The sequence below is a fragment of the Labeo rohita genome, chromosome 16 (assembly GCF_022985175.1).
Source record: "Labeo rohita strain BAU-BD-2019 chromosome 16, IGBB_LRoh.1.0, whole genome shotgun sequence".
NCBI classification, from domain to species: domain Eukaryota; kingdom Metazoa; phylum Chordata; class Actinopteri; order Cypriniformes; family Cyprinidae; genus Labeo; species Labeo rohita.
The window spans coordinates 16,265,812-16,277,133 of record NC_066884.1 but is presented as its reverse complement, the minus strand read 5'-3'; the positions used below and the strand labels follow the sequence as shown (position 1 = coordinate 16,277,133).

The 11,322-nt window shown below is 36.6% G+C and overlaps 1 protein-coding gene across 1 annotated transcript; it reads right to left on the bottom strand.

The window, feature by feature from the left end:
• Nucleotides 1-2,569: 2,569 nt before the first annotated feature.
• Nucleotides 2,570-10,645, bottom strand: rhbg (Rh family B glycoprotein). The gene is made up of 10 exons (XM_051132300.1): nucleotides 10,342-10,645; nucleotides 8,700-8,886; nucleotides 8,216-8,366; nucleotides 6,399-6,546; nucleotides 6,162-6,328; nucleotides 5,948-6,085; nucleotides 5,725-5,858; nucleotides 5,506-5,618; nucleotides 4,576-4,649; nucleotides 2,570-3,498 (listed from the first exon to the last, which is right to left on the bottom strand). Exons 1-10 carry the CDS (start codon nucleotides 10,529-10,531, stop codon nucleotides 3,421-3,423), a joined length of 1,380 nt encoding a protein of 459 aa, XP_050988257.1. The 5' UTR covers nucleotides 10,532-10,645; the 3' UTR covers nucleotides 2,570-3,420.
• Nucleotides 10,646-11,322: the final 677 nt, after the last annotated feature.

Genomic DNA, 11,322 nt, shown 5'->3' with positions numbered 1-11,322 from the left:
TTTTAAGCAAGAAATATAGTGATTTTTAAGCCTTAGCTAAGGTAAATAAAACTACCCAGAAGGTTAAACATTTAACCCAACCGCTGGGTTTGTTTATATTTCACCCAGGGTTGTTTAATCCAGTCTCTTTTAGAGTTGACTTTTAGAGTTGTCTTTTAATTAGCACAGGTTTAAAATTTCTTTGGATTGCTTTTTTTGTTTTTTTACAATAATTTTGGCCATGTTCACTTAAAAACGGAGGTGCATAAGCTCATATCAGTGAGGCCAGTGATCAATCAGTTCTAAAAAAAAACAAAAAACAAAACAAAATGTGTGCTAACTGAAAGAAAACAAGATGATAAAAACATTGAATTTAGTATTTGTTAATAACATAGCACAACAAGAAATTTACGAATTTTTTTGAAGGCCAGTCATTTTTCACCAGGTACACCACAAGTGTAAAAAGGTGGGCAAAAATTACTGAGAAATACCAAAATCATATTTTGTGTAATTATATCATTAGTTGGCGTGAAAAAGGTCAAAATGATCGGAATACCGCATGAGGATTGAAAAGGTTGGCATTTGTGGTTTCATAAAGAACCTTTAAAGGGATAGTTCACTCAAAAATGAACATTCTGTCATTAATTACTTACCCTTATGTCGTTCCACAGCCGTAAGACCTTCATTCATCTTCAGAACACAAAATTAAGATATTTTTGATGAAATCTGAGAGCTTTCTGATCCTGCATAGACAGCAATGCAACTGAAATGTTCCCAGGCCCAGAAACGGGACGTTGTTAAAATAGTCCATGTGACATCAGTGGTTCAACCAGAATTTTACAAAGCTATTAGAATACTTTTTGTGCACGAAGAAAACAAAAATAACAATTAGTAGTACTTTTGCTGTCTATGGAGAGTCAGAAAGTTCTCAGATTTCATTAGAAATATCTTAATTTGTGGTCCAAAAATGAACGAAGGCTGGGAATGACATGAGGGTGAGTAATTAATGACAGAATTTTTATTTTTGGGTGAACTATCCCTTTAACATCAATGGAATCTTTCCATTGCATAAAAGGTGAAAAAGGTTCTTAAGATTACTAAAATGTTCTTCACACTAAGAAAAAAAAAAAAAGAACTGATCACTGAAAGGTTCTGTGAGGAGCCCAAAATTAATCTTCTCACTGCAAAACCCCCCTTTTGGAACCTTTTATAGAAGTGTAGTTAGAAATAGCTCTTTAGGATAACAAAAATATAGAATAGAATAGAATAGAATAGAATAGAATAGAATACAGTCCGCCTTGTAACTGGACACTGACTATCCTCAATTAGCCAAGGCTCTGCTGTCTTCGTAGAAATGTCAAATAAATATATGCAAGGTAGTGTCATTGTATTTGTAATCCACTCGCTCTCTCTCTATTTTTCTCGTTGTGCTGTTTGTGTGAGCGCTGATCAGAGGGAGGCCTGCGGTTGAAAGGGTCCATGGCCCCTGAGCACAGCCTGCCTGTAATCCTGTTAATGTGAGCTAAAGAGAGGCACTCTCCCCATACAGACAGGCTTTCAGAGCGCACACAGGACTTTCCCCTCGGCACACACTCCCACTGACCCACTTAAAGACATTCTTACAGGACAAAATGGATAGATAAACTCTCAGAAGAGTTGGTTATTCCTGATTCAGGTGTTTCATTAAAAAATAAATAGCAAATGAAGAAAGAACATCCCCCTGATGTTAACATATGGTTTCTGTTTGGCTAATTCCTAATATTTTAGAATTTTCTTGAGGTTCTTTAGATTTGATGTAGCCTAACTGGAATTAAGTGTTCTTAGAACGCAGGGAGATAATTTATATGGCACGTTTTTAATGATAAAACTAAACATATGCTAAATATGCACACACAATTGCAAAACAGCATTTAATCAAAGTCCACGACGTGGACTTAAATCTCCAGCGCAGTTTAATTTTGAACCCCTTAAAGCTCTATTTCAAACAAAACACATAAACAAATCAAGTATGTAAATACCCTATTACGTGCAGTTAGGATTCTTCATTTTTGCTGATTATAAAGCGCAATTAAGCACTTCAGCGTTAGCGCCTATTCACATCCCAGCTGTCCACCTGTCTGAGGCCTGGGAAAAGACCTTGGCGCTGGTTCACGCCGCGGCGCCGTCTCTGTAAAACACGCACCGCACGAATGAAAAGGGGCGTAGAGCTGCTCCTCGCACAGCCCGACGAGCTCCAGGCGCTCCTAATAACGTGCTATCAAAATAAGACCCCCACTTTCTCTTCTCCGTTTGATCCTAGAAAGTGAAACTGTGCTAATTACGCGACGGAGACCATCTGGACTCTTCGTTAACCCTTTCCGCAGTGATTGTAGGCGCCATTAAGTATTCGTGAATTAAACGGCGCCTTCACTGGGAATCAGCGTGATTTGACGACGTCGTTGTTTATCGTCGAATCTGGATGTAGAATTTTGACAAAATCACACAGCCTACGTTCTGGAAAAAAAACCAAACATTAACATTTCGAAAAATACACAGCGCATTTCTCTCACACGCATTTGATGGATTAATGAAATAACAATGACTAACAATATAAATCTGAACAATTTATTAAATGTCATTCCATACAGAATTTGACGTTCAAACGCAGGTTATGCCCGGTAGAAATAATCCTTGTGAAGAAACATTTTTTCTTTAAAACAGATAAACATGTAACTATATACATTTAACATTTTAAATCAATCCAATTGTTTTTTTTTCTCGAATTCTAGTAGTCATTAAAACATGTTCATCAATGTCTCACATTCACAGTATTACTAAACGTTTATATATATAATCTGTGCGTGATACAAATAATCCAGAAATCTCAGATAAAATGTGTGCGTTGTAGAAAACCTGTAATTCACAGAAAGTTTATGTTGTAGACATTGAATTTCAGCTGCTTAGGAAATATACATCACTGTAGGATTTGTAAATGCGTAGGATTTATACATCATTCAATTTTATGAAAATAAAAAAATATACCAGATGAATACAAAATATTTTCCCGTACATCCCATGGCGTCTTCGCGTTGCTCTTGCAAAAATATTCAAAATAAAGGGAAAGCTTAAACTGCTTAATTTACAAATATTTCTAGAAGCTAATCATGAGAATAATGAGCACTAGCTTGTTCTCCATTCACAGCTCTGCATTACCATCTAGTGGTGTTATAAGGAATCACAGGTTTGTGGACTCGGTTGTACATTCTCAATGTTCCTCAGGTAAACTGGGCTAATCATTTTATATAATAACATAAACTGATATTAAAAATAATGGAACGAAGTTTACCGTTTTGTTTTAAGCGTGTAAGTAAATAAATGGCAACTGCAGAGAACAACACAGGTGACAGAACTGTGCACATTTATGTAGTAATGAACAAATTCAAACAGGTGAACAAGGGTAATTTAGCTGCTGAGTTTTTCCATTTCGTTTGGTGTGGCCACTTCGTTAAGCTCATTATGACCTTCCTCCTCCCCCGGTACCTGAAACACATTTACATTACATTTTTACATATAGCCCACAAGAGAAATTAATAGCTGAATTTATAATACTATAACCCAGCTCAAAAGTTTACATCCCCTTGATTCTTAATACTGTGTTTTTACCTGAATGATCCACAGCTGTGTTTGTTTAGTGATAGTTGTTCATGAGTCCCTTGTTTGTCCTGAACAGTAAAACTGCCTGCTGTTCTTCAGAAAAATCCTCATTCTTTGGTTTTTCAGCATTTTTGTGTATTTGAACACTTTCCAACAATGACTGTATGATTTTGAGTACTGTATGACTGTATGATCCATCTTTTCACACTGAGGACAACTGGGGGACTCATATTTAACTATTACAGAAGGTTCAAATGTTCACTGATGCTTCAGAAGGAAACATAATGCATTAAGAGCCAGGGGTGTAAACTTTTGAACAGAATGTTAATTTTTCTTATTTTGCCTAAGTATCATATTTATTCATTTAGTACTGCCCTTCAGAAGCTACACAAGATACTTACATGTTTCACAGAAGACAAAATAAGTTAAATTTACCCTGCTCTTCAAATTCAAAAAGTTTTCACCCCCGGCTCTTAATGCATCATGATTCCTTTTAAGGTATCAGTGAACGTTTGAACCTTCTGTAACAGTTGAATGAGTCCCTCAGTTGTCCTCAGTGTGAAAAGATGGATCTCAAAATCATACAGTCATTTTTAGAAAATTTGTGGGACCCGAAGGATTTTTCTAAAGAACAGCAGGCAGTTTAACTGTTCAGGACAAACAAGGTACTCATGAAGAGATCACTGAGGTAACAACACAGTATTAAGAATCAAGTGTATGTAAACTTTTGAACAGCGTCATTTTTTATAAATTCAACTATTATTTTCTGTTGTGGACTATATGTAAATGTCTTTTATGTGAAATATCTTATTCAGGCCAGTACTAAATAAATTTAGTACTTAATTTGGTAAAACAATTAACATTTTGCAGATTCTACAAGGTGTATGTAAACTTTTGACTTCAACTGTATAGAATACAGCATTACTAAATAATTATATAAAAATGATTCTGAAAAGTCTTTACCTCCCAGTAGACTCCATCCTCAAAGCAGTGAGTATCTGGAGGAGCACCGTAGATGGGCAGCTTCAGAATGAACCCTGAGAAAAACACAGTGACATCAGTATGCATTATTCCATATAGCTGTATGTTTTGCACCTTTACTGTTTGTTGTTTTTCTTTTCTTTCTTTGTTTCAGATCGCTGCATTAAGACAAGCCTTTCAAGCAGTCCTTGAACTTTGTGTTATTCATCATCTCCTTATAATATTCTATTAATCACTAATTTTGCACAGTCATTGTTTAATGTCGTGCTGATGGTTCCGGAGAGTGATTACAGGCCCAGCTAATCTTAGTTTATTGTAAAGCTGAACCTCTTATATAAAACCATACTGCCAAACCAAATTAACAATAAATATGTTTCATTGCCAGAGTGGTCATAAGTGAAATACATTAAAAAAGTCTATTATTTACAGTACAAATGTATGATTTGCTTTAAAGTTTTGTAAATAAATTACTGTGTAAAGATTGAATGACATTTCTTTATTTTAAAATATTTCAGTATATATTTTTAGTAATATTTTTTTTTTTAGAAAATGACTAATCATTTCACTAGATAAGACCTTTATTTCTCGCCTGGGATCATGTAGAGAAATCTGAAGCTGCATTAAAATTGTATTTTGGACCTTCAACCCATTGATCCCCATTAAAATCCACTATATGAAGAAAAATCCTCAAAAACCTTAATTTCTTTTCGACTGTAGAAAGAAAGATAAACATCTTGGATAACAGGGCTGAGTAAATTATCAGGAAACTTTTATTCTGGGAGTGATCTAATCATTTAAAACTCTCATCTGAATAGCACAGTATGATAGTAGTGGTGATCTTAAAATACATCAGATCAAATAACCTGCCTAGTGCAAACATGCACTCACTGCACTTTGTACCTGTACACCCACCTGTAAGTAGACCACCGAACAGAGCCATTCCCAGTGTGACAGCCAGGGAAATAGCCTGAAATGCACCTTTAGATTTAGGGTCCCATTCCCCTTCACCGAAAACTTTTTGCAATCTGTGTAAGATGGGATACAGAGGCACATAATGGTCAGTTCTCACACAGAATGAGTTCTACAATGTTTTTAACACGTCTGCAACACAAAGCAAAACCACTGACTTACCCCTCTCCATATTCTGCTGAGGATGCCAGAGCAGCAGTGACGGCACCCACCACAGCCCCCAGAACTCCTGGCATTCCATGCAGGTTATGAATGCCACAAGTGTCCTGAATCTTCAGTTTCGATTCCAAAATCGGCTATAAGAGCATAAAACGGCAACAAACGTGATACTGAGGCTTCTTGTGGATTTTTACAATTATGTGTCAGACAAGTGGCTGCTACTAACCGTGAGGTATTTGTATCCCAGTACTGAAATAGTTCCAGCTAGGAATCCCACGATCATAGAGCCAAACGCAGTCAGCATCATCTCTCCAGCCGTTCCCACAGCAACACCACCAGCCAGTGCGGCATTCTGGATGTGCACCTGAAAACGACACAGCGGGTTTGTAATGTTGCAGTTCGTAACATAATATCAACGATGGCCACAAAGGGACGCTCACCATGTCCAATTTGCCTTCGGGGTTGACTAGGGCGGAGAAAGCGAACGTAGCCAGTGTGCAGGAGGCCAGAGAGTAGTAAGTGTTCATGGCGGTTCTGTGCTGCGGGTCACCGTAGCTTGTAATGGCTGAGTTGAAGCTGGGCCAGAACATCCACAGATAGATGGTACCTGAGCAGAACCAAAGTTTTAGTGGATCATAGACAACAGGCTTGAGTTTTTCTCTTCAAAAGTGACTCACCGATCATGGCAAAGAGGTCAGAGTGGTAGACAGATGAGTTTCTGTGTTTGCTCTTGTCCAGGTTTGGCCTGTACAGGACACGGGTCACCACTAGGCCGAAGTAAGCACCGAAAGTATGGATGGTCATGGATCCTCCAGCATCATTGGCCTGTAGATACCGTTAAATTTGTGCTGTTATGTTTACACTCATTCAGTCCTTATGCGAACCTCAGCTTATACGTATTAGTTTTCTCTGTGAATGCTTAATTTAGATGTAAAGTAAATGTAAAGTACTCAAATGTAATCTAGTAGAACTTGTTTTGTTAAGGTCTAAGTTGGAGCTGTTACCACATATTATATGCACATCTACATTTGTTGCATGACCACAACATAAATGAAAGACACATTTTAGAAAGGGATTTGCAGGATCTATTGCAGGATTTTTATAACAGCTTACAACAAGTCATACATTGGGATTACGATAGTAGTACTATGAATTTGTCTTTATACAAACAGATAGTTCCGGTCCTTGATGCTGATTGGTTGAGCCGTGTTCTAAGCTGTTGTAAATTACTCTACAAACACACATCTTTGTTTACGTGTTACGTGTGTTGCTCGGCAACCACAACTGTTTCTGAGGAATTCGTTGACTGGCGGAAGAACAATGTTTTTATTAATATCATTACACTTTATTTGCTCTGTTTTATTTTGTGAAACCTAACTAAGTATATGGAATAACCATTTATAAAAGCAGTAAACCCTGTAAAGCTTTGGTTTACAGTAAATTCACTCCACTTCTCATCGTGCCTAACAATGCCCCCTAGCTGTTATAAATTCACTGTAAACCATGGTTTCTTGGGGCTTACTGCTTAATTATTATACATGTGTGAAATACTAGGGGTGAATAATATATTGGTAGCATATTGATTATGAGCCACTATGTGAGAATTTTTTCATTTCCTGTTTCAGTCGATATTGGATATTTAATTGTGTAGGCTCATTTCCTCTAATTTCCCCAAATTCCGTTTTTTATTTTTCTGCAATCCATTTTTTTCCATTTAAATTTTTCTACACTCTGTTGTAATGGTTATATAAAAAATTAATCAAAAACATGTCTAATTAACTGAAATCATTAAACTTACACAATTTAGCAGCAATTTATTAAAAGTTTAACAAAAAATGCATTTTAAGGCCCTATGAAATACGTTTTATTTTTTTTTAATTTATTTTTCTACCAAATTCTGTTTTTTATTTATTTTTCCAATAATTTTCTGGATTCCATTTTAATGGTTTCATTAAATTTTAATATCAAAAGCATCTCTAATTAATTGATTTTACATAAAAAAAAAGGATTATTTTATTTATTTCTCAGAAATAATGTTTTTACATTTTTCTGGTAAATAGATTTTAGTAATTTTTTTCCTTAAAACTAATGTTTTAATAATAATTATATTAGTAGTAGTACTACTGTCACTACATTAAGTCATATATTTCTATCATAGTTTCTTTAAGTTAAACCAAACTTTTATTTTGACAGGTTGCTTTAAGTTTCTGTTTGATATGAGCATAGTTTTTCTCAAAAGAAATGGTAAAATTGCCTGACATTCCGCGTTATACAGTAAATCATAATATCATAATTTAGACAAAACACTACAAAATTTTTGTATTAGCCATTTATCATTTATGTGCCATAACATGAAAATAATTTTTGGTTTATCGACCAGAATTTCAAAATCAATGCATCCCTATCAAATATGCATCCAGTATTTAGACAAGTTTACAAGTTCTTCAAATTTAGTAACAATTAGCAAATCTAATTTTTTTGTGTTCACACTCACCCCAAGGAGAGAAAGCAGGATGAACTCATTGACAGCGAACAATGTCACCTCGAAAATGGCCATAACAAGTAGTTGCACAGGACTGGTCTTCCCCAAAACGGCACCAAATGAGATCAGCACAGACCCAGTGCAGAAGTCTGCATTTATCATGCTGCAGAACAAACACATTAACTGTGAGAAATTATAAATACAGTAGTTCATGTGCCTCTAAGTCAGAGGCTGCAGTTTAGTCAGCTGCTCAACCACAACCTCCACTTGGTGGCGCTATGTTCAGCTGTAATCTACTTTACACAGGAAGCCACAGTGTCAGCAAATGTGCAGACGCACCTAACATTTACAATAAAATAACAACCTGTTCATTTTTTATGAATCACCCTTTTACTAAGCTGAAGTGATTAGACTGTTGATAACAAACCAGCCACTACTGCTGCTGGATGTAAGAAACAAAAACTTACAACTCTCATATGTGCGGTTCAAATCTTACCTAGTCACACCAACCTGGATCTTTCCATGGTGCAAACCATGTAAAAAGCCCTGCATAAGTGTGGCCCACTGCAAGGAAAACGCTGCGATGAGGAAGTTAAATCCGACGCTACTGAACCCATAACGTTGCAGAAATGTCATCAGGAACCCGAAGCCCACGAAGATCATGACATGAACATCCTGGAAACCTAAAACACAAAATCAGTTAGCTGTTTTCTCATTTTTTCCCTTCTCATTCTCATAGTTTTACATTTTTAATAATAATCTCATGAATTGTAACTGCTCACTGATTTTGATTTTTTACAGAAATTGTTTTTGATGACACAGGTATTTAGCAGTACCACTCAGGGCCAATTTTACACTATAGGTACTTTGAACCCAACATTAACCCCTGTGTTCTTCTCTGTGTAGAGCCATTCATTCACCCATTTCACTTCTTTTGACACAATTACACTGTTGCCAAGCAACTGGCCATTGACCTGGGCACCAATGAGGATGGCACTGCCCCTGTGGGCAAACTGTCCCACATACCTCTCACACTCACCCCTCTTTGGCATCCCATAAATAAGTCTACAAGCTCAATGTGTAAGCTGAGTTTACTGCAAGACAAATAAGTCTTCAAATGGACAGTTAACCCAAATTTGATACTTATGTCTTTTCAAACATTCTTTTGCATCTTTTTTTGGTCTATATAATAAAAGTCGATGGGGTCCAAACTAGTTGTTCACCTGAAATTTTTATTTTCAGGTGAATTATCCCTTTAATTAAACCAGTAAATGAACTGTGAAGCAATGTATGTGCATCCTTACAAAGTAGACTGTAATCAAACTGATCTGCAAAGATCTCGCACATAAATATAATACATTATAATTTATTATACACATAATTGTCCTATACCCCAGAATGGAGCTGTTCCTCATGCCACACCTAAGCAATGACAAGCGAAACAGATGCGACCACTCCCATAAAGGTGAAGACGCATATTGTTGAAGATTGCCAAATAATGTACAGACAAGAAGTCTTGAGCAATACATCAAAATCACTGTTCTTTGCAGAGGATTTTCCTCTTTCTCCCTTTATCCTACTTAAATTATGCAGTATACTGTTAAACCTGATAAGTCTGTGAAATCATGATTTATGCAAGCCACAATGTAGGTGTGCCCTGGACTTGCAGTGCAGACACAACATAAAATGCAATAAATGTAACTGCTTCACAGAAGTCTGGTGCTGAGCTCAATTTTAGTGCAAATTGTAAATATTAAAGGACAAGATGAGGATTAAGTAAAGCAAGGTGGGTGGGAAATCCAACTACGATTAAAATTCAATAACAATTGCATAAAGACAAGCACAAAACAAACAATAAATCAAGGTTTTAAAAAGATAAAATTCTGAATGAAACATGCTTCATTCAAACCAGTCAGACCAGAACACAAGTTACACAGTTTAGGCCAATGTTCATCCCAATCAACCACATTCCTCAGTTATCAAGTTAAAAGCCACCTCACGTGTGTTTCTACTGGTGAACTCAATAGATTTGTAGATCCATGTTATTTAATAACTACCCAATTGCATCAGATCCACAAATATGTAATATAAAATCCAACTAGTTTTCTACACATCATTCATTCAAAAGTGTCACTTACTGGGATAACGATAGTAGAACTCGTTCTCATAATCATTTCTAGTAGCACTATGGGTTTTGTTTGCATTCCACTGCTTGGGATGAGTGTCTTCGTTATACTCCACCAGCGCCCCAAAGAGGATGATGAGGATGACTTCCAAGATGATGCATAGCAGCGGCAGCCGCAGCCTCACGTTAGTTGACTCGGCCATGGTGCTTCACCTTTGCCTTTATTCTTTGCTCACTCTCTATCCCCTTCCCTCTTTCTGGAGCAGGGCACAGGCTCTGATGGGTCTGGAGGCAGAGTGCAAGAGAACATCAGCTGACACAAGTCTTTTAATTGTTAGTTTGGCTACTTGTTGATCTTGGTAACGCCCACCTGCTCTGTTAGGTCTGCTGATTTGCTGTAGTTTTGGGCTCCTCCCTCACCTTTTTGCTAATGAGGTGCACGAGTAGCACATTTTGGGCCAATGAGAATATTCAGGTAAATGTGAACAATGCTATTTACAGTGGAGTGATTTTTAACAAGAAGGTCAAGAGATGGTCAAAGATTTGTGTGGAAAGGTGAAAAATTCATTTCTGGATTTTTCACTGGATATGAGAGGCAAAATGGGTAAATGCATCCAGTGTTTTGAGGCTGATAATGATCAATGTACCATTAATATTGTCAATGTGGGATGCACACAGGAATCTAAAACACGTCTTAGTCATATTTATAATTCACTAACTTATTACAAACACACATTTTTTCCCACAAGAGCTTTTTCCCCCAGGATTCACTTTCAAACATTCCACAACAGATACATAAATTTTGAATTGACAAGGACATGAACTCAAAACCTTCAGTATTGCTACTGATTCATGAATAGTATCCGTCTTTGTGACAGGTGGCATTTCAGCTAGAGACAGGATATGAAACTGCAAGTGATGTAATGATCTCAACTGTTTGCCTCAGATATACAATGAAAAACATACACTATCAGTCAAGTTTTTTAATGTTTTA